The sequence below is a fragment of the Lissotriton helveticus genome, chromosome 4_1 (genome assembly GCF_964261635.1).
Source record: "Lissotriton helveticus chromosome 4_1, aLisHel1.1, whole genome shotgun sequence".
Lineage (NCBI taxonomy): Eukaryota > Metazoa > Chordata > Amphibia > Caudata > Salamandridae > Lissotriton > Lissotriton helveticus.
In genome coordinates this window covers 167,636,380-167,657,583 of record NC_136063.1, presented here as the reverse complement: position 1 = coordinate 167,657,583, position 21,204 = coordinate 167,636,380, and the positions used below count along the sequence as shown (strand labels likewise).

At 49.2% G+C, this 21,204-nt stretch overlaps 1 protein-coding gene across 4 annotated transcripts in view; it reads left to right on the top strand.

The window, feature by feature from the left end:
• RHPN1 (rhophilin Rho GTPase binding protein 1) overlaps nucleotides 1-21,204 on the top strand; it is a 615,089-nt gene that overhangs the window by 535,678 nt on the left and 58,207 nt on the right. For all 4 annotated transcript variants that reach the window (XM_078686651.1, XM_078686652.1, XM_078686653.1 and 1 more), the window contains one exon: nucleotides 14,707-14,901. In XM_078686651.1, coding sequence (XP_078542777.1) covers nucleotides 14,707-14,901 — 195 coding nt within the window. The remainder of the gene's footprint in view (nucleotides 1-14,706; nucleotides 14,902-21,204) is intronic.

The following is a 21,204-nucleotide window of genomic DNA, read 5'->3' as shown; positions in this document are numbered from 1 at the left end:
CACATTGTCAAGCGGTTTCCATGGGTGTGCCACAGTCACATCAGCAGGTCCGCCGTTTGGGGTGTCACTATTGGGGGTGTCTGGGACCCCTCGTGGGAGGCCGGGGCGTCGCTGGCTTCGTCTTCCGAACTGAAGAGATCGGGTTCTCTGTCCACATCCGATCCTCCTTCCACCGGCCCGATCGCCGACACCGCTTGGATCGCTCTCCTGCGCTCCGCAATGATCTGGGTGAGGGCTGGGGAGCTGCTTCCCGTGTGGGTAGATCTGGTACTGAGCTGTGTTATTATTATTATGTGTTCTTATATAGCGCTCGATTACCCGTAGGCATCTCGGCGCTTGCCTTGGGAACCCATCCTGGCTTTTCCCTGTGAGATACCCGTACTGGGCATCCCCAAGGTGAAAGCCAGGCATCCCGCCGCAGGGGGGCCATAGTGGAGATTAAGCAGGCTGATGCCCAGAGCTGCAGAGTGTGATCCCGTGATTCGAGTAGGCACCGAAACGAGAATTATCGAGTCCGTGGATATTTGGGCTCAAGACCCTGCCGCGTCGGGAATTGAACCCTGGTCCCGGGTCTGACCTCTGCTTCAGGGTCTACCTCCTCTAACCAGTGAGCCACACTTCTCCACTTAGAAGTAACTTTACGTCCTTGCGGTCTTGGTTGGCGCCTTGGTTGACTGTTTTGTGTGCCCGGCGTCGCCGGGCTGCGAGAGACATGTTGTTTCACGCAGGCATCCGCTTCTTTCGGGTCTGTAAATAAGTGCGTGACTTCGTCGTGGATGATCTTGAGTTTGGCCGGGAACAAGAGAGCGAATTGGATATTCTTCTGTCGGAGTGTACGTTTTAGCGATTGAAAGGTGGCCCTTTGTTGTTGCACAGCCCGAGAATAATCCGGAAAGAGCATCACTTGCTTGTCTTCCACTTGCAACCGTCCGTGTGCTCTGGCCGCCCTGAGAATGGCGTCCCTGTCTCGGAAGTGCAGGAGTTTCAGTAGGTACGGTCGCGGAGGCAGGCCCGGTTTGGGTTTGCGCGTCGGGACTCGGTGCGCTCGCTCGACAGAGAAGTAGGGAGTCAGGTCTGTGGCCGGTGTAAAGGTCCCGATCCAGTCTGTAATGTATTGTATGGGGTCGGCCCCTTCCGCTCCCTCGGGCAGGTTCATGACGCGGATGTTGCTCCTCCGGGAGCGCCCCTCCAAATCGTCCGTCTTGTATTCCAAGGCCTTGATCCGGAACTGGAGATCCGTAATATCATGGTGATGTTGCTGTATTTGCGGGGTGAGTGTCTGCAGCGTCTTTTCTCCTTGGGTGACCTTGTCTGAGAGCTTTCGATGATCATCGCGGAGAAGATTGAGATCCGTAGCCAAGGTGTCAAATTTGTTCTCCATTGCCACTCGGGATTGCTCTATGGCTGCGAGTACCTGATCCAACTTTCTGGACGTGGAGTCTGTGCTGTCGTGGCCGTCTCGCATTGTGGTTGGCGTCTGGGGCGGTAACTTCTGGTGGTTCGGGCCCTGCGCGATTCCTCCTGTGCAGCAGCCCATTCTGGGGGTTAGGGGTCTTCAGTGGTGGTCCGCGCGAGTAATGGCTGGCGGGAAGGATGCTCTCAGGGCCGTCACAGGGCCGCAGGCGTGTTCTCGGTGAGTGGGACACCGGTAGGCCCCGCAGCAGCTTGGGTCAGCTAGAAAAAAGGGGGGGGGGCTGTCCCCACACCGGCTCCCCAGTCCTATGGCCTTGGGGGTGTACGCCGCCCTCAGTCAGTCGATCACCAACCGCACGTGTCCCTACGCGCGTTAGTGGTGCGCGGGTATCAGTGGGCGGGAGGTGGGGGATGGTCCAGCGCCGCGGATGTGTGGCGTGGGATCTCCAAAGTGGTAACCCGGTCCGTCGCACTGGATAGCGGGGCCCCGAGGCGTCTAGCAGGCCGAGATAATGTCGTTGCGGTACCGGGCCACCCCCGGTGTATCCGTGCAGGCCGCCAACCCGTCCTCAGCACAGCAAGGCAGCAAGGTGTTGGACAGCACCTCGGGTAGTGCTAGGTCTCAGCCCGGTCGGACTCCATCTCCCACAGGGGAGGCGTTGATGTTGTGTGGGACCACGTCGAGCCCTGCGGGGCCACTGAAGGAGGGGGGAGGGTTTGTTGGCAGGCGCCGGCCCGTCCCGTCTCCCCTCCGCTGGAAGGTGGGGCTGTGTGGTGGTCGGGCCGCAACAAGTCTCGTTGGGGGCTTCTTAAGGAGTGGGGGGCAGCCGCACTCACCCCCCCAGGGCAGCCAATAGTGGTTTCTGCGTCGCCGGGCCCCCGCGCCACTCCTCAAGCGGGTTCGGGGCCTGCACAGTGATGGTCGGGTCCGGCGGGGGCAGCCCGCCCCTGGTAGTATGGGCCGCTCGGGCTGCCTATGGTGCCTCACCTCCGCAGCTGTGCGTCGCGCTCGGCGCCATGTCGCCGTCGCGGGAGCCGCCTCCTCGCCTGGGGGTGCAACAGATGCGCGTCGTTGGGGACCACCAGTCTCTCGCCCCACAGGGTCAGCAGCGCCCGGGCGCCTTCGCTCTACCCGGCGACCGCCATTTTGTCAGGCCGCACCGGGGAGCAACGGCGGATCGCCGCGGGCCGCTCAGGGATCGCACATGGAGGCTGCAGGCAGTTCAGAAGGGTCCCGGGCGGTTCAGATCATCGGCGCTGCCCCAGTGGTCCTCGTGTTGGGCGAGGGGACGCCGTGAGGTGCCGTGGATGTGGGCCGGCAGTCGGAGCTTTACAGGGATCGGTCCGCCATCTTAGGCGGCTTAGCCACGCCCCCCAAGAGGAATTCCTTCTTAGTGTGTTTTACCTCTGCCAGGACCGGGTGCGCCTCCACTGTGTTTTAACCGCTTGTTATCCAGTATTGGGGTATCTTTCATAGATTCACATGCCTGAATCATTCCCCGTCGTCGGGATGGGAGTCCCCGGTACATAAATAAAGTAATGTCCCATTAGACATAAATAGTAATAGGCCCAAGGGCCCCACATTAGTAACATATCCATGTCCTTTTATAAAAAGGACCAAACTCTAGAGAAGAGCCCATCACCTCCCTCTAGAACCCTCCTGGAAGGAGCTCCTGTCCCTCAGATTTTCTACCGCATGTTGTGCTAATGGAGTCTCCTCTGAGCTCTGCTCAGTTTACTTCTCAACTGGTTTTCCAGTGTTTTCTGGTGATTTTCTTCATATTCTGGACTGAGTTTCCTGATATCTACATGGCTGAGACACCTAGAAAGGGTCTTTTTAGGCCCTGTGGTTCCTGTGGAAAGAAGAGACTACATCTAGATGATCAACTTCAAGATTGTCTATATTGCCTTTATCCAGACCATTCATCCAAGGATTACAAGGTATGTTGTACCTTCTCCACAAAAACCCTCAAAGATCAGGAGGGACGCCTTTTAATTTGGCTACAAAAGCTGAAAGACAGGGACCAACTGGAGTCTTCTGAGGAGAGTGAGGGATCTTCAGTATCCTCTAAGTCCTCTCAAAAAAGACCAAGGGTGGCGTCTCAGGGCCCTTCGTCACAGTCTCTTCAAAAGAAGACACTTAAGAAGTCTTCAGAGGTCCACTCCAAGGCTCTAACATCGAAGGTGTCCTCTCAGGAAGTCCCCACCTTCAAAAAGCCTACTTCTACTTTGTTGACGACCTCGTCGACAACTACTTCAGCGACGAGGAAAGCTGTATATACAGCATTATGTGTGACTTCGTCGACGACAACAGTCTCCACATCGATAGCAACGTCGTCATTCACCTCGTCGACGACAACGACTCCATCGTCGACGGCATGTAAGACTGTGTCGTCAAAGATAAAGATCAAGAAGATATCGTCGACGTTGAAGCAACCGTCGATGCTGCGATCGCCCCCGACTGGGTCGTCGACGGCCACTACACCCGTGATGTCAACAGTGTCGACGATGGCTCCGTCGACGATAACTCCATAGACTACGACACCCGTCGACGTTTCACCGTCGACCACACCGTCGACGAGCTCGTCGACGATGACCGATCCAAATCTGAAAAGCACGCATGTGCATCTAAAGATTATAAAGAAGACATTGACACCAGCCCTAACATCACCAAGTTGGGTCCAACCACTGCCTCCTGCATGTCTTCTGGAAGAGGAGGATTCAGATGAGGGGGACATGTTTCAAACTGCGACAAGCCCCTCTGAACATAATGTAAAATATCACGACAGTTCAGATGAGGAAGACCATGAACAGGAGGGAGAATATCAACCACCTCCGCCACCAATGGTTTGTCTTCCAGCCTCTTTGGTCTCAGACTTGCAGTACCTCATTACGGACTACAAACAGAGGTTTCCAACATCTCCTACACCTCAACCTCTGGCGGTGTCTCCATCACCAAGATCATGGCCTCCACCTTTAAATTTACAGCCGGAACCTGTCATTTTACCACATCCTCCATCTACTGATGATGATGATGATGATGAGGAGGCGGATCAGCATGAGGAGGGAGAACTTCAAGACACCTAGTCTAACCATGATGAATGGGACGACTACGTCATTCCCTGTCCTGCTACTCCAGTGCCTTCACAGGCTGACTCACCACCTGAAGACATCGGGGGGGTTCCATAATGTCGTTGAGAGAGCAGCTCAACGTTTTCAAATTCCCATGACTTCACACCAGCAAGACTGCTTCTTGTATGATTTTAAAGAGCCTTTCAAGAAAGCAGTAATATATATACCCATAATAGAATACTTGTGGGGTCAAGGTGTGAAAATTATGCAAAATCCTTCCACAGTGCCTCCAGTGTTACCTCGATTGGATAAGAAATACAGGGCGCCTGATACTGCTCCAGCTTGTTTAATAGGACATCCCAAGCCGGACTCGGTTTTAACACAGGTGGCTCAGAAAAAGTCCAAGAATCCTTCTGCCCCGTTAACAGCTCCGCCGGATAAAGAAGGCCGAAGGTTGGATAACATCGGAAAGCGTTTTTCCTCAATGTCTGCGTTGACAGTAAAAGCCTCCAATGCCTTAGCGCTATTGGGGCGATATAATAGACAGTTATAGGCAGACATAGCTCCATATCTGGCGGCCTTGCCTGAAGACTGAAAAGAAGAGGCAAAGAAAATATTACTTGAAGGTGAACGCTCAGCGTCGGAAATAATAGACTGCGCGATGGATATTGTGTCGACTGGATTTAGTCAGCTGGCTGGCGCAGCAGTGTTAAGACGACAAGGTTGGTTAAAGGCAACTTCTTTTCGTCCTGAAATTCAGATGAAGATCTTGGATATGCCCCCTGATGGCCAGTTTCTTTTTGGGCCACAAATTGATGAGGCTCTCCAAAGTATAAAGAAAGATACGGACACGGCCAGAGCATTTGGATCTCTCCAATTCAAAAGTCCATCCCTTCGTGGATCATGGGGAAGAGGGCCGTCCTCATATAGAGGGGATTACCAATATCGGTCGTCATACTCTTCTGGTCAGCAACATCGACCACAATATCAACAGCGCCAGCAACAGCAATCGTCTTATGGAAAATCATCCTTTCGTGGTAAAGGTCAACAAAAAGACAACACTCTTCAGCAATGACCCTTCACTTCAGCCAGTCTCCAGTTCATCTCCACCCTCAAGAATTGGAGGAAGAATTTCCCATTTTCTGACAAATTGGAAGCAAATAACGACTGACCCTTGGGTTCTACAATTAGTTAAATTCAGCCATTCACTAGAATTTATTCACATCCCTCCCTAAACCCCTCCCCGACCTATGCTTCACAAAAATCTACGTATACTTCTCTGGGAGATTTCTCTTATGCTCCAGAAGGGGGCAATAGAAAGAGTTCCTCTGTCTCAACGGGGAAAGGATTTTACTCCCGGTTCTTCCTGATACAGAAAAAGGAAAAGAATGGAGACCAATTTTAGACCTCGGAGGCCTCAACAAATTCCTAAAATAGCAGTTGTTTCGTATGGTGACAATCCAGGAAGTTTTGCAACTTCTAGATGTGGAAGATTACATGGTGTATCTAGATCTTTCAGGACACTTACTTTCATATCCCTATTCACAGGAATCACAAGAAGTTCTTAAGGTTTGCAGTAGAGTGCAGACAAGGTTTGCAGTAGAGTGCAGACACTTATCATTTCGCATCCTGCCTTTCGGGCTCAAGTCTGCACCTCGCATCTTTACGAAGTGCCTCTCTCCAGTGGCTGCATACCTCAGACAACATCACCATCAGGTTTTTCCTTATATGGACGATTGGCTGATCAAGGCTCCATCCTTAGACGACGCGTCCAGGTCTTCCAACGCTTGTCTACATCTTTTCAATCGTTTAGGACTCACACTCAATCAGGACAAATCAGTCCTTCTACCTTCACAACATATATATTTCCTAGGCGCTACCCTTGACACAAGACTAAAGAAAGCTTTTCTATCACAGGAAAGAAAGGACAAGCTCTTGACACTGGCCATTCTCGTAGCCTCCAAAAGAACCTTGACAGTTCGCCTCTTCAAATCCCTTCTCGGAATGATGTCATCATGTATCTTGCTAGTTCCATACTGCCGCCTTCGAATGCGCCCTCTCCAGGAGGGGCTCTCAGCACAATGGGTCCAACAGCACAATGGGTCCAATGCACAGGTTCATTCGACGATCTCATAAGAATGACCCCCTCAGATGGTCACGGCTCTGCAATGGTGGATTTCTCCTCAGAACCTTTCTCAAGGCTTACCCTTCTTGCTTCCAGCTTCACCGCATATCATCACAACAGACGCCTCACTGGGAGGCTGGGAAGCTTTCCTTCAAGAACTGCAGATAAGCAGAAAGTGGTCCCCCTTCGAAAAAGGGCTTCATATAAATCTCCTCGAACTACGGGCGGTCTTCCTCGCCCTTCAAGCTTTTCTCCCAAGAATCAAAAATTCTCTGATGCTTTTAGGTACAGACAATACCACGACAATGCACTATCTCAACAAGCAGGGAGGAACTCGCTCTCTAACACTCTTTAGCGAGTCGCAAAAAATCTGGAACTGGTTGGTCCTGCACAATATGTGCCTTCGGGCGGAGTATGTCCCAGGCACGGACAACGTTCCAGCCGACTCACTAAGCAGACAACACACAACGTCTCACGAGTGGGAATTGGATCAGGGGATCCTCGACCAGATATTCTCACAATGGGGTACTCTTCTCATCGATCTGTTCGCTACAAAGCACAACGCCAAATGCCAACACTTCGCAAGCTGGCTTCCCTAGAATGGCTCTCTAGGGAATGCATTGTCGATCGCATGGTGCAACGTCTTTGCATACGCTTTTCCACCGTTTCCAATGATTCCCAGAGTCCTCAGGAAATTGAAAGCAAAACCTTGCACGCTCATTCTCATAGCCCCAGCTTGGCCACACCAACATTGGTTCACAGAGCTTCAGCTTCTTTCTCTGGAACCGCCAATACGGTTGAGGCAGTTTCCTTCTCTCCTCACGATGAACAACCAGCAAGTCTAGCATCCGAATCTGGCATCTCACAGGTTATCCGCCTGGCTCCTGAGTTCAAAGAATATTCAGAATCTAGATATTCCGCCGGATTGTAGGGCCTTTCTGGCTCGGGCTCGAGCAGACAGTACCAACAGGACATACTCTCTAAAATGGAAGAGTTTTTGCATTTGGTGTAAAACTCAGAAAATACATCCCTTTTCTACTTCTCCAGTACAAATGTGGCCTTACCTTCTCCATTTCGCAAACTCAGGCCTTGCTCATGCCTCCATAAGAGTTCACTTGGAGGTAATAGCACGTTTTAGAAGATTTTCTCTTGCCCTTCTCTCTGGTCTCACAGATTGAGCAAGCAATTTCTTAAAGGCCTCTTCAGGACTTTTCCTCCTGTGAAAACTTTACCTCCTGCTTGGCAGCTCAACACAGTCCTTAATCAACTCATGAAAAAGCCCTTTGAGTCGATACACAGGGCTGATCTTAAGTACCTCTCTTGGAAAACGGCACTCCTTCTCGTACTTACTTCAACAAGACGAGTAAGTGAGCTCCAGGCTTTCTCAATCCAGGAGCCTTTTCTGCAGTTCAAACAGGACAGAGTAATATTACGAACAAACCCAAAATTTGTACCAAAGGTCCCGTCGGATTTCCATCTCCACGAACCTGTAGTCTTACGCTCTTTCTTTCCAAACCCCCACACTACGGCAGAGAGGACTCTGCATTCTCTGGATCTCAAACGCTGCCTAAAGTTTTATATTGAGAAGACGAAAACCTTCCGTAAATCCGACCAGCTCTTTGTGGCCTACAGTAGACCTAGAAAAGGCTCACTAACAAAGTATTTCTCGCTGGATCTCTGCAGCTTTTTCATTCTGTCACGAGCAGGCGGGGCAACCCCTGCATTCCACGAGGGCGATGTCTACATCCATGGCTTTCTTCGCAGGCGTGCCTATAATAGACATTTGCAGATCGGCAACATGGAAGACGCTGCATACATTCACCAAGCATTACTGCTTGGATACAGAACTTATGAAGGATGCGGCAGTGGGACAAGCAGTACTTCATCATCTATTTCGATAGAGGTGAGCCTTCTTTTCATCCCACCATCCTTTTTTCGTATACACACATTTTTCTATTGTATTTCTTGATGGTATCTTTGTTTACATTCTGATGTTTTCTATTTGTCACTTTGATATGTTATTATCTGGTGAATTTGTATCTACTGTACCATCCAAAATGTGCTTATCATTGCTTGCTACTCTGATTCTGGCATGTGAATCTATGAAAGATACCCTAATACTGGATAAGGAATGCGTTACTTACTTGTAACTGCAGTTATCCAGTATTGGTATCTTTCATAGATTAACATGCAACCCTCCCACCTCCCCTGGAAGGGCTCATCTAATTCTCTCAGTAGTACGCCTACTTAGCACGGTGCTTACGAAAATCTGAGGGACAGGAGCTCCTTCCAGGAGGGTTCTAGAGGGAGGTGATAGCTGATTGGCTCTTCTCTAGAGTTTGGTCCTTTTTACAAAAGGACATGGATATGTTACTAATGTGGGGCCCTTGGACTTATTACTATTTGTCTAATGGGACATTACTTTATTTATGTACCGGGACTCCCATCCCGACGACGGGAATGATTCAGGCAGGGGAATGATTCAGGCATGTGAATCTATGAAAGATACCAATACTGGATAACTGCAGTTACAGGTAAGTAACGCATTTCTTCTTCTGCATTCTTTGAGGGCATTCGTGCCGGAGAGGAGGATATTGCGTTGTTCTTAGCAAAGGGGCGTTCCTCAGTTGCCCACGCCCACATCGTCTTCAAGGAGTCGAAGAAATGACTCTTGTTGTTGTGGATAGCTCTGAGGCAGGCTGCGAACAGGAGTCTATATGCGAGATTGAGGGCTCGCAACTTCTGTTTAACTGCCATATCAGATCTCGGTTGAGCATTAATCTTCCTTGTATAGTCTGGGAACACCATAACCATGGATCCTTGATAAGAGAGATTGGATTGCGAGCGTGCTTCCTGGAGAATAGTGTCTCTTTCCTTGATGTTCAGGATGCGCGCTACAATGGGCCTGTGAGGGGCCCCTGGAAGCGTTTTAGGTGCAGGAGCACGATGTGTCCTCTCCACCACAAACTGCCGGCATCCACAATTTTATCCATGTTTCAATGAAGGCTGACGCCTGAGTGGGTTCTGAGCCCTCCGGGAACCCCACCAGATGAATGTTTTTCCGGTGGGACTGGTTTTCAGCGTCTTGCGCCGGTGCATCTCAGTTGTGTAAGATAGGAGCTTTGAAACTTGATGCTTCATTGCAGAAACCTCGTCCTCAGTGGTGGATCAATGAGATTCCGTTTCTGAGATCCTAGCAGTAACATTACGGACGTCTGGCTGAATAAGGGCTACATCTACCCGCACTTCCCCAATCTTGGTTTCCACTGAGTCTTGGAAAGCACGGATCGCTTGAAGAATGAAGGCCAAATCGCCCTCCGGTACTGGAGGCCATCGTGACGGCAGAGCCAGTGCCGACATCACTTGTGTATTGCTCCATTCGGGTCTGGGAGGGAGGTGGCTTGACCTGTGTATCTTTACCTATGCTCGTCTTCTATCTGTTTGCCACTCACCTCCGTGGAGAGAAGCACAGTTGGGCCAGGGAGGGGCAAGGTTTTACGCGGGATGGCTCTCACTTGCCTCTGACCACTCCACCCCAGGCTCACCCCTCTGTAACTTTGGTTCTTCGTCGGCCTGCAGGTCTCTTCTTTCCGTGGGTCTCAGTGGGGACCGCCTCCGAGAATCTTCAAGCCTCCCTGGTCGCACTCCCTTTGTACCCTCACCAATACCTGTATGAACCGCATTGATCTGCAGCATGTGTTCGGGAGGGTATGGTGGCCCGGACAGCTCCTATGAGGGCCTAAGGGGCTTTTCCCCTTCTGAGTCTTCTTTGTTCACCGGGTGCCTATCTTGACCTCTGTGTTGCTCTTGGATAGGGGTATACTCCTAAATGCCCTCGTGGACGATGGGCAGGAATGGCAGAGTCTCAAATGCGGTGCTGTTGATGTCCGGAGTGCCGCCAGACAGGGCGCTCCCCGCTGTGCCTCCCGGCCTTGCGCTTGCTGCATTAGTGCCCTCTCCTCCCATCGGGACAGAGGCCACGCATCTCGTGCCGATCGGCCCTCTCTTGGTGATCAGAGAGGTCGAGGTGGGGTCATGTGCCACCTTGGGTATCCAGGCCTTGTCTTCATTTCTCTGTTTGCCCCTCCCGTCTCATGGGCAGGCCCCTGGCCTCAGAAGTTGTTGGACCACTGCGCAGGGGAGGTGGTCCTCTATCGGGTTGATGGCCGCACCACTTCTCCAGAATTTAGGTCCAACCCCCGCAGCTGGCCCAGACCAATGTGATTCTCTCCCCCCACCCTTTACTCCTCACCTACCAACTTGTGCCGATGGGAGCGGCCATGTTCCAGGCGCCAGGTCGCATAGTGTGGAACCCAAACCCAGAGACAACCACAACGGGCACTCCGCGCCCTCACACTCTCTTTGCAGGATCACTGTCTCTGGGCGGCTCCGCTGTATATAGTTCAGCCCCGGCATGGCTCTGCAAATCCAGAGTGAGGGTTTTCCTCAGATTGCCCTCAGATGGGATTGGCAAGAAAGACTGAGTCCCAGGTGGGGTGCCATTGATGTCCGGAACCCCAGCGATTTCCCCTCTCTGTGTCACAACCGGTTCCCCACTTGCCGCACTAGTAGCCTCCCCATTGGAAGAATGTAAGCTTCGCCTTGCCTGCATCTGCCTACTCTCTTGACGAGCTTGGGTCATAAACCGCCCCGGAGTACCCCGTCCTTGTCTTCGGGTGTGCACTTGCACCGCCTTCCCCGATCCTGGGAGGGCCCCCGATCCCAGGCAGCCACCGGACCACAATGCCAGATGAAGGGGGGGGTCTGCTGCCTGGTGGACGGCTGCACCACTTCTCTGGAGCCAAGGCCAATCTCCTGCAGGCCGCTCAGGCAAACGGTCTTCTTCAGCCGTCCCCCACTACTCCTCTTCTCCCAACACGGTGATGGGGGAGCGCCCAGGCTCTGGGCGCTGGGTCACAGAGTTTGGAACCTTAGCCCGAGCCCACCGAGACAGAGGGCCACCGTTGCGTGGGGCAGGCTCTGCCGAATACAGTTCGGTCCCGGTGGGCTCAATCTGTTTTCTGCAATATCCCAATGGACAGTCCTCATTGGGAGCCTCTTATTGCCGTCAAGACCTAGTGCTGCTCAGACGCGCCGCCCCTCAACAACGACGCCCACCCATAGGCACTGCCTCACATTGGTCTGCGGCTATCTCTCCTATGAACCTCTGTTTAATTGACCTCCTTGGCACAAAGGTCAGGCCCCGGCCCAACCGCAGCGTACATAAGAACACCGCACATCCGCTCAAACAGCCGGACTCAGTCTCTCCAGTGTCTGGGCTCACCGTCTTCTGGGTGCCGCCATCTTATCTGGGTCTCTCCGCTCCAACAAATCGGCTATCTGGGTTCTCCGGTGTCCCTGTAGCACGGGATGCCCCTGGGGGTCACGCAGAGACTCTCTGGGATGTTTAGGGAACAATCTGGCTTCATGCACCTGGCTGGAATTGAGCGTGCGTCCGAAACACTCTAAGAGTGCGACCGCCATCTTGATGCCTTTGGCCACGCCCCCCTGCTGCTTATATTTTCTAACACTTGAATTGGTGTTTACAAACTCCTCTCACTTGCAGTCAGAGAAAGAAAAGGAAAGTGAATTATGGAAGACTATTGCTGGGGTGGAGAGTATGAAAAGAAAGGCTGTAGGATGTCATTTTTTTGTAGCATACACAATTTGTAAATACCGGTAAATTAACTGCACACGTTCAGCACATTAAAGCACATTCTTTTGCAATTCTGAAGTGTGATGGAAACAACAATTTTAATAGGATCAAAAACTTAGACACGACTCGGTGATGCACAAATGATAAATATTCACTGAAACCCGATTTCCATACATTATCATTTACGTGCAATATAGTTTTTTCACTAAAACTGTAGGTCTGTGGAAATTTAGTGGCCATTTCAATGGAAAAAGTTTTGTTTGTACATGACAGTGTGCTGCCACACAATGCTATAGTTACATACCAAAAATTGCTTGCCTCGTGGTTATTAAAGGTAGGTGAGTAGCAAACATTTGCCATTCTAAAAAGTGGGTCTTGGTTCTAAAAAATTTGGGAAGCACAGCAATATCCAGTTAAAACCAATCATCAAGTCTTGGATTAGTCGCTTTGTTTATTCAGGTAATTGGAACAGTACATAGGCCCTATGGCGCAGAGAAGGGGGAAAGATCAGCCTTACCAAGAAAAAGCATTGTTTGTTATGGGAAAACTGTTTTCCATAGTTAAAAGACATGGCAGGACCTTTGTGTTTAATTGCTCAGCAAATCTGTTTACCTCAGATTGGGTCCATATTGTGGCAAACTGTGAGCATGGCCGGACTGGCTGTACCAGGCATCGGGCGTTTCCCTGGGAGGCTGGAAGACATGGGGGCCCATTTCGTTACTGAGGGCTGCTTTACCGCTGAGCTGGGAGGCACTTTGTTCGCAAATTGTTATGGGTTTAAAAGCACCTACTGCAGAGTTCCTTCTATCCAGCAGTGTTCAGGCAACAATACAAATGTCAAGACAACGCTGGTGAATACTATTCCTGCTGGAGAGGGATCTGAGATTTGTCTAGTGCCACTTTTGTCTCCTCTAAAGTCACGCAGAGGGTTAACATGCCTGCTGCAAACAACATGTACCAAGCAGATCACAGAACTGTATTTTATGTAAATAGCTCAGTGGGTTACTGCTTTTGTAATACTGATCCTTTTGTTACTTGCTGTTCATAAGGTACAATCGTAATATAGCACAGTGAGCTATGAACTGCCATCAAAGAGCTGCATGCAAACTGCATGATACAGGTTAGAACGTTATGTTTTTTCCCCAGTCTTTCATTATCCTAATGTTGCTAAAATGAGTTTGTTTGGGCACAAATAAATTATCATTAGTAAACCAATCTTAACCACTACTAAGTTTTTAATCCTGAGTTTGTGCTTCTGTAGACAAAGCACTCGTAAAAAAAATGCCTACCAGTGCGGATGACATTTCAGTCCTACACCTTCTAGTCACTATTGACGTATGTAACATTTTGTATATGCTAATTTACACACATATGATTCATTGTCTCTGTATGTGATGTAAAGTGCTCTGACACCCTACACTGGTATGAGAGGCGCTATAAAACAAATGAAATACATGAGTGAGGACTATTGAGAGATGATGGGCTCTGTTGGTGAGTGATGGTGAGGGAATATGTGGAGGAGGAGGTCATTAGGGGGTGCACAAACATTTTGTCGCACAAGGCCGCACCAGCGCTTATGCTGGCCCTGCTGTGCTGTTTATGTAAATGTAGTAGTACTTGTATAGCGCACGACTCGACCCATGAGGGTATCTCGGCGCTTGTACGCATACCGCTGTGGAACCCTTCCTGGCTTTTCCCTGTGAGGTGTCCACTCCTGGGCACCCCCAAGGTGAAGCCAGGCGTTGTTGGGGCCGTTGTGGAGATTAAGCAAGCAGTTGCAGAGTGGGACCCATGATTAGAATAGGCACCGAGGCGAGAATTATCAGGTCCGAGGAAATTGAGCCAAAGACCCGCCGAGGCGGGAATTGAACCCTGGTCCCGGGCTAGATCTCTGCATCAGGGCCTGCCGCTCTAACCATTGAGCCACACTGCTCCACTTATTGGGGTGGAGGAAGCTAACATCCCTTGAAATGGTATTTCATTTTGTCTTCAAATTCTTGGCTGTGCTCAACAGTGAATGTGTGCACTTATGTTCTTTTGAAATTAATGTTTCATGCTTTACATCATATTTTTTGTGTTCTCTGTAATATGTGAGGATGACTGGGTGTCCTGGTGCTCTATAAGTTCATCATTTACTGTGCTTTAAAAATTAATAACATTGCATGTATAATGAAAAATGTGTTGTAGAATGCACCGTTTTTGCCACTATTCCCAAATTTTCAGCCAGAGGGGAGGATCCCACCCCTCACAAAACCCTCTTTGTAGTGGTCAGGCTCACTGCGCACCATACGAGGGCTGATCTGACGAAATTTGTCAGTGCTGTTTTGAGTTTCCAATCTGGCCTGTGTTTTGAGAGTGGGGTGTGTGGTTGCTTTGGGCTTGACATGTTGAGCTCTGGCTGATACACGACCCAGACTGTTAAAGATACTTTCTCTTGCAGGAAAAGCTCACCTCAAGCGAGCCATCATGAGGCACGAGGAAGCCATGAGGATCCATGGCCTCTGCAAGATCCTGAGGAAGATGGACATTCTACAGGAGGTGCTGTCCTCGGCCCACAAGCGCTCACTCAGCAAGTACTCGGACATAGATGACGAGGAAGACTTCTTTGAAACCGGGGACGCCCCGGACATCCATCGTAAGTGTTTGCCAATTAGTTTTATCCAGATGAGGGAATAATTACGTTTAAACTAGACTTAAACAGGGTAAGAACTGTTTGTGGCAGCCTTCTTTTGGTCAATTTAGAGGGCATAAAAAAATATAATTCATTAACGAAGAAACTGCAATATTTAAATGTTATCTATGCACTGAAAAAACAGCTCATTTGTAGCCTTTCCATGTCATCAGAATAGTAGTAGGCCCATCAATCTGTGACTTGCTGGATAAGGGTCGAAAGTAGAGCAAAGTGGTTTAATCCTACAAAAAGCAAAGCCTGTAGGGAGTTTCTATTATTTTAGTTTTAATAGTATTGATGCGCTTTCTACAAATAACTCCCTGTGTACTTGACTAGGAAGCCACTGGTTTTGAAGTCCGTGGCTTCTCAAAGTCTGACCGAAATTTGTTTCATTCATGTTAATATCTACAGATCTATGTGGAACAACCTACTATTTGTCATTAAGGACACATTTCTCTGTGCAGCCTTCTGGAAATTACCTTAACCATCTAAATTGGGCCCTGTGCTCCTCCACCCACTAACAAGGTGCAGCAAAACCTGGCCACCCAGAATCACCCAGAGCAGTATCCCCACCTGCCCTGGGGATACCACTCTGGACAACTTGTTTTCGGCCTCTAAGAGTCGAGTAATCAAATACAGAGTTTTACTCAGCTGTGCAGAAATCCAGAATTAAGTATTCACAACACAGTTGTTGGCCTGCTCACAGCACAATATGGATGAAGATGCTGGAATCATGTCTTACTGAAGGATTTTCCCCGCTCCTTTGGGTATGCCTCCTTGAATGTGTTTTGGTTTCAACAAACGTCTGAGCTCATTTTATTTCCTATTCCTGATTCAATCTTTGGCATTAGACAAGGCACACTTTTATGTCGCTATGTCTTTAGTCTCGGTTTATAAAAAAATCTAAAATAGTTTGTATTGTGTTGGCTTCTTGTGAATTGTTTTCTTGTCCCATTGTTGGGTTGGTGATTTGGGCTTGTCCTATAGATCTTCTTGGTAGAATAATACTCATTAAAAGAGGACCATGCCAGAGGGCACACAACTTTCCTTTGCAGTTTGAGGGCACAAATGTGTTTTTGGACTCGAGTTCCGTCATGCCTTAGTCTCATGCCTTGATGTAAACATTCGGGAAATGCTGCAGATATTGTGTATCAGCTAATATGACTACCGGGAGTATTCCCGAAATTATTTGAACTTGTCCTAAGTATTTGGGGACTAAGCAGTGGATACTATGCGTCTTTAAAATTACTCCTGCAGAAAAGGCTGCCCGAGACACCTTTCTGAAAATGGATGGGGGTCATGGAGGTTGAAATGTCTGGTAACACTAACGTCGGACATAATTTCTTTACTTTAGAGTTGGCATTAGGAGGGAGATGGCGACACTGGCTGACATTCACGTGCCACCTCTCCCACTAAACACTGCTCAGGAGGCCACAGCAAGTGAGGTAGTTTCAAGACACTCTGCTGTAAGCCTGCCTCAGACATGCTACCCTACTTCTTGAGGAGCCCACTTGCTTTTACATGTAGTTTTACTCAGGGGTGTGGAATTTATTAAAATATCTACTTGTCCATGGGGCAGGTTGCTTCATAAATCTACTTGTCCTGTAACAAAATCCACTTGTCCCTTTGCTGCCATAATTGGGGGCAGCACTACATTGGCACCAATCTCATTATATAAGAGCTGTTATATAGCCTATCTGATTATACCAGGGATATACCATAGTAGTGTTTGAATACTAGTAATCATTTTATGTTGCCATGTTTCCGGAGATCTACATACTGGGACTGATGATGGTGGTAAGCAGTAGTTCCAGGTTTGGAATGCCCTTTTGAGTCTGTGAAAACCTACTAACTTGCATGTTTTAAGGGTTTTCAACAAATCTTCTCTAATCTTTCCCATACTGGGAAAGGTTGGAAATTTACTCCTGAGAGTGGCAGACGTAAACCTTCTTTCAGAGTTGGGAAAAAAGTAGTTTGAGGGAAAATGAACTTTCAAACATCCAGGTTTTCACATGAGCAAATCTACACACGCATATTTGCTCATGCTGAAATGCAGTTTACAAATATTTTGTAGAAGTACAATTTCTTGCCCTACTAATGTAAGCCATATACTTTGCACTTTTGAGACGTTCTTTAATAATTGGGCCCCTAATTTGGTCTGGCGTTAACTATGACCTTTTGTGTTTATTAAAATTCTCTCTCTCTCAGAATCGTCTGGCTTCACTGTGAGTGACAGCACTCTGCTCTTTCACAAGGAGCATATTGGTACACAAAGTAGTTTTGTTAAGTGCCAGTAACTAATGTGGCAGTGTGTGCTTTTTTGAGACCAAAAACTTTTGCGTTTGCCAATGTTTGTTATAATGGTGAGGGCCCGGCAGCTCTCACATCTATAAGGTTTTACAAAAGCCATGCCAAAACAAGTCACGCATTGCCAAAACTAAAAAGTTGACCACCAATGTCAGACCTACTGTCTTTGCCAAGGCTTGTTTATTTTTGTTTACCATAATCTTATTGAAACTGGTTACACGAATTTTCCAATATGAATATTTTTGGGAAATACTAGCATGCATCAACACATTTTACTAAATGATGCTGCAAAGAAATGGTACCTGTAATATTTACATAGTTTAGCGAAAGTTTTTTTTCCCTACTTTCATTTTTTAGGAGCATTTTATATTGAAAGCAAAGAAACATTCATCTTGCTTTCAAGCTTCTGCAAATATTTGCATCTAATCAGAGAGCATTCTGTGAGAATCATGCATAGCTTCATGTTGCTAAACTTTGAAACCATGTGTACACATTTTCATACTGGAACCACTGTCAGTAGTGCAGTCAGAACGTACATTTACTTACAGCGCTTACCCTAATAATAAAGGCTTTCAATTAATGAACCATAAATACAAGTTTGAACAGCATTAACACATGCCCACAAATATTAACTGAACTACAGGCAGTACCCTTCCCTGATCCTTAATGTGGTACTGCAAACTGGCAGCCAAAGGGTTTGTGCTGCAGGGGGTTGGGCCTACTTGTCCCTAGGACAAAATACACATTAACACTTGTTGCCCTTGACCCCAAACAATATGTCCTGGGCGTCGGGCTATAGGAATTCCACATCCCTGTTTACTGCTCTAACAGGAGGGTCATTGAAATGTTATTTATTAGGTGGAAGGTCTGTATGAAATTAAATGAAAATAGGTTTTATAAAGGGCTCGTTTGCCCTGGGCCTAGTGCGCCTTGTTGCTGGTAGCACAACGGAAGGGAGATTAGGACACCTAGTTATGGAGCTATGAAATACAAGCATTTGCAATGCAATAGGTCTCGCATTAGGAAAGTTTGAGCTATTGTTATTGTAAATGACCAATTTTTTCTTGGTGTTGAAAAATAGCCAAATTAATAGCTTTGTCATTTACTATGCCAATAGTTTTAACTTTTGCAAATGTGACACCTATAGCATTTGTAATTCATGTGTTGTATGTAGGTGACTTAGATGTATTGATATTACAAATAACAATGGCTTTTATTTTTTCCCAATAATACTTAAAAGTTGTGTAGAGAGAGAGTGCGAAAGAGGTGTGTAGAGAGAGTGAGAAAGTAAGAGTATGCGAGGTGTGTAGAGAGAGAGAGGTGTGTTGAGAGAGAGAGAGGTGTGTTGAGAGAGAGAGGGGTGTGTAGAGAGAGAGAGAGGTGTGTAGAGTAGAGAGAGACAGAGGTGTGTGTATATATATATATATATATATATATATATATATATATATATATATATATATATATATATATATATAGAGAGAGAGACACACAGGTGTGTGTAGAGAGAGCGAGGTGTGAAGAGAGAGCTTGTGCTCTCCTGGCTCCTCGGGTCGGTTTAGTGTTAACACGTAATTGACAAACCCATTGTCAAGCAGGATGTCTCAGTCTATGTTGTTGCCCAGTGGCGCCTGTTGTCTGTTTCAAGCAGAGAGGAAAGAGCTAGAGAAGGCGGATGCACGCGCTGCTAAGGGAGAAGGGAGGGGGTACCCCCATAAAAATGGCTCTGCCTTCCTTGTCCCCAGTGGCGCCAGTTGTCGGTTCCAAAGTAACACTTGCTAATTAATAATTGTAGCTGCGCAAATGAAAACAAGCATTTACAATGCAACGGTTTCGCCTTTTCAAAAGTTAGAGCTATTGGCATTGTAAATGACAATTTTTTTATTTATGTGTTGGTTTTGAAAACAGATAAATAAATGGCATTGTCATTTACATTGCCAATAGCTTAATCTCTCGCAAATGTGAGACCTATTTTACCCTTCTGGACGAGCTCAGCAGACAGCAATTACTACCACACACACACATCCAGAGCCACAGACACCCAGAGCCACACACACCCACCCAGAGCCAGCCACACACACACAGAGCCACACACACCCACCCAGAGCCACACACACACCCAGGAGAGCAAGCACAGCGAGGGGGCAGGGAAGCAAGCACAGCGAGGGGGCAGGGAAGCAAGCACAGCGAGGGGGCAGGCAAGCAAGCACAGCGAGGGGGCAGGCAAGCAAGCACAGCGAGGGGGGCAGGCAAGCAAGCACAGCGAGGGGGGCAGGCAAGCAAGCACAGCCAGGGGGGCAGGCAAGCAAGCACAGCCAGGGGGCAGGCAAGCAAGCACAGCCAGGGGGCAGGCAAGCAAGCACAGCCAGGGGGCAGGCAAGCAAGCACAGCCAGGGGGCAGGCAAGCAAGCGCAGCCAGGGGGCAGGGAAGCAAGCGCAGCCAGGTGGCAGGGAAGCAAGCGCAGCCAGGGGGGAGGGAAGCAAGCGCAGCCAGGGGGCAGGGAAGCAAGCGCAGCCAGGGGGCAGGGAATCCAGGCGAAACCTAATAAAAAGGGTATGCATGGAAAACTTGTGCAACACCCCGAGGACACACCGTATGAGCCGCCCAGGAGCAGCGCATGACCAAGTACACCCGCCTTCCCTCCAATGGAAGTCAGCCCATTCCACCCCCCCAAGAAGGACAATGAACGTGGCACTCATGCCCAGCGTGTCGCACAGACAGCACCGAAGTGCTCCCACAAATAAACAGTTGTGCGAGAGCTCCCCGGAGACGCATCCACCGAGCCGCACACAAGCTGTCCCGTGCCGACCCAGCTCCACAACTACGCAACCCGGCTCTGGCCGCAACGCACCTCCAACCCCAATGCCGCCCCCCTCCCCCCCCCAACAGGGGCAAAAGAAAAGCCCCCAACTCTGAAGCACCTAAAAGCTGGGGTCGAACCACCACCAGGTCGGGGCAGATCAACAACACCAATTGTAAAGTTTTTACATTTTGCCCATCAAAAGGAGGTGGAAACAAAGGCAGGCAGCCTTCCCACTAAATATCTTCAAAGCGAGTGTCACGGCGAGGAACCACGGCCCCAGGGGACACAAAGGCTGTGCAGGACCACATCGTGGTCCCTTCCCATGCTGCCCCCCAAGCAACAAAACACAACCTCCGGCCTCAGGGACTGCAGGTGAGGGGGGAGACAATGCCCCGGCACTCACCGCAAAATGCCAGCGTGTCCAGCGGACCATGGCATCCACAAGGGGGGGGAAGGGGACTCACCGCCAGAGGCGCCAAAGGCATCCACTGACCCGACGCGTGAGCGGCCTGACCATGCGACGTGGACCCTCGTTGAGCACTCTACGCACCGCCAGACCGAGGGCTGAGCAACCGGCCCCTAGCAACACTTCAAACCTCCTTCTCTGCCAATCCAAGCCCGAGGCTCGGAGCCCAGTGCATGACTGGCAGTCCTGACTCCCCCTAGCCCAGATGCTCAGCGGCAAAGAAAGGCCCCAAAGGTCCTCCCTGTCCCCGGAACTCACAGCACTGGACTGCCACCACCTGGTCCCGGCTACACGTCACCCAAGGCACGCTGCAGACACAGCGTTTCCAGCGGGAGCAAAGGAGACCGTAACAACGCCGACCACAGAAAGAGAGCAATGGAGGGGGGGTGGGAACGGAGACACGGACAGCGGGAGGGGGGGCGGGGGAACCTCCACAACACGGGGCATGTAGAGACGACAGCAAAGACACACACAAAGACGTAAAACAAACAGGGAGACGACATGAGACAGGGTACACGTACAAAAAGGGAGACGACATGAGACACATGCAAATAAAATGCAAATACACATGCAAATAAAATTATAAACAAAATGCTGCTTACCTGATCGCAAATAACAACAACTTCCTGGCAACTTAAATCTCGCAGACCACTCCGGCTAAAGGCACTTCGAAAAAGACGAAAACATCAC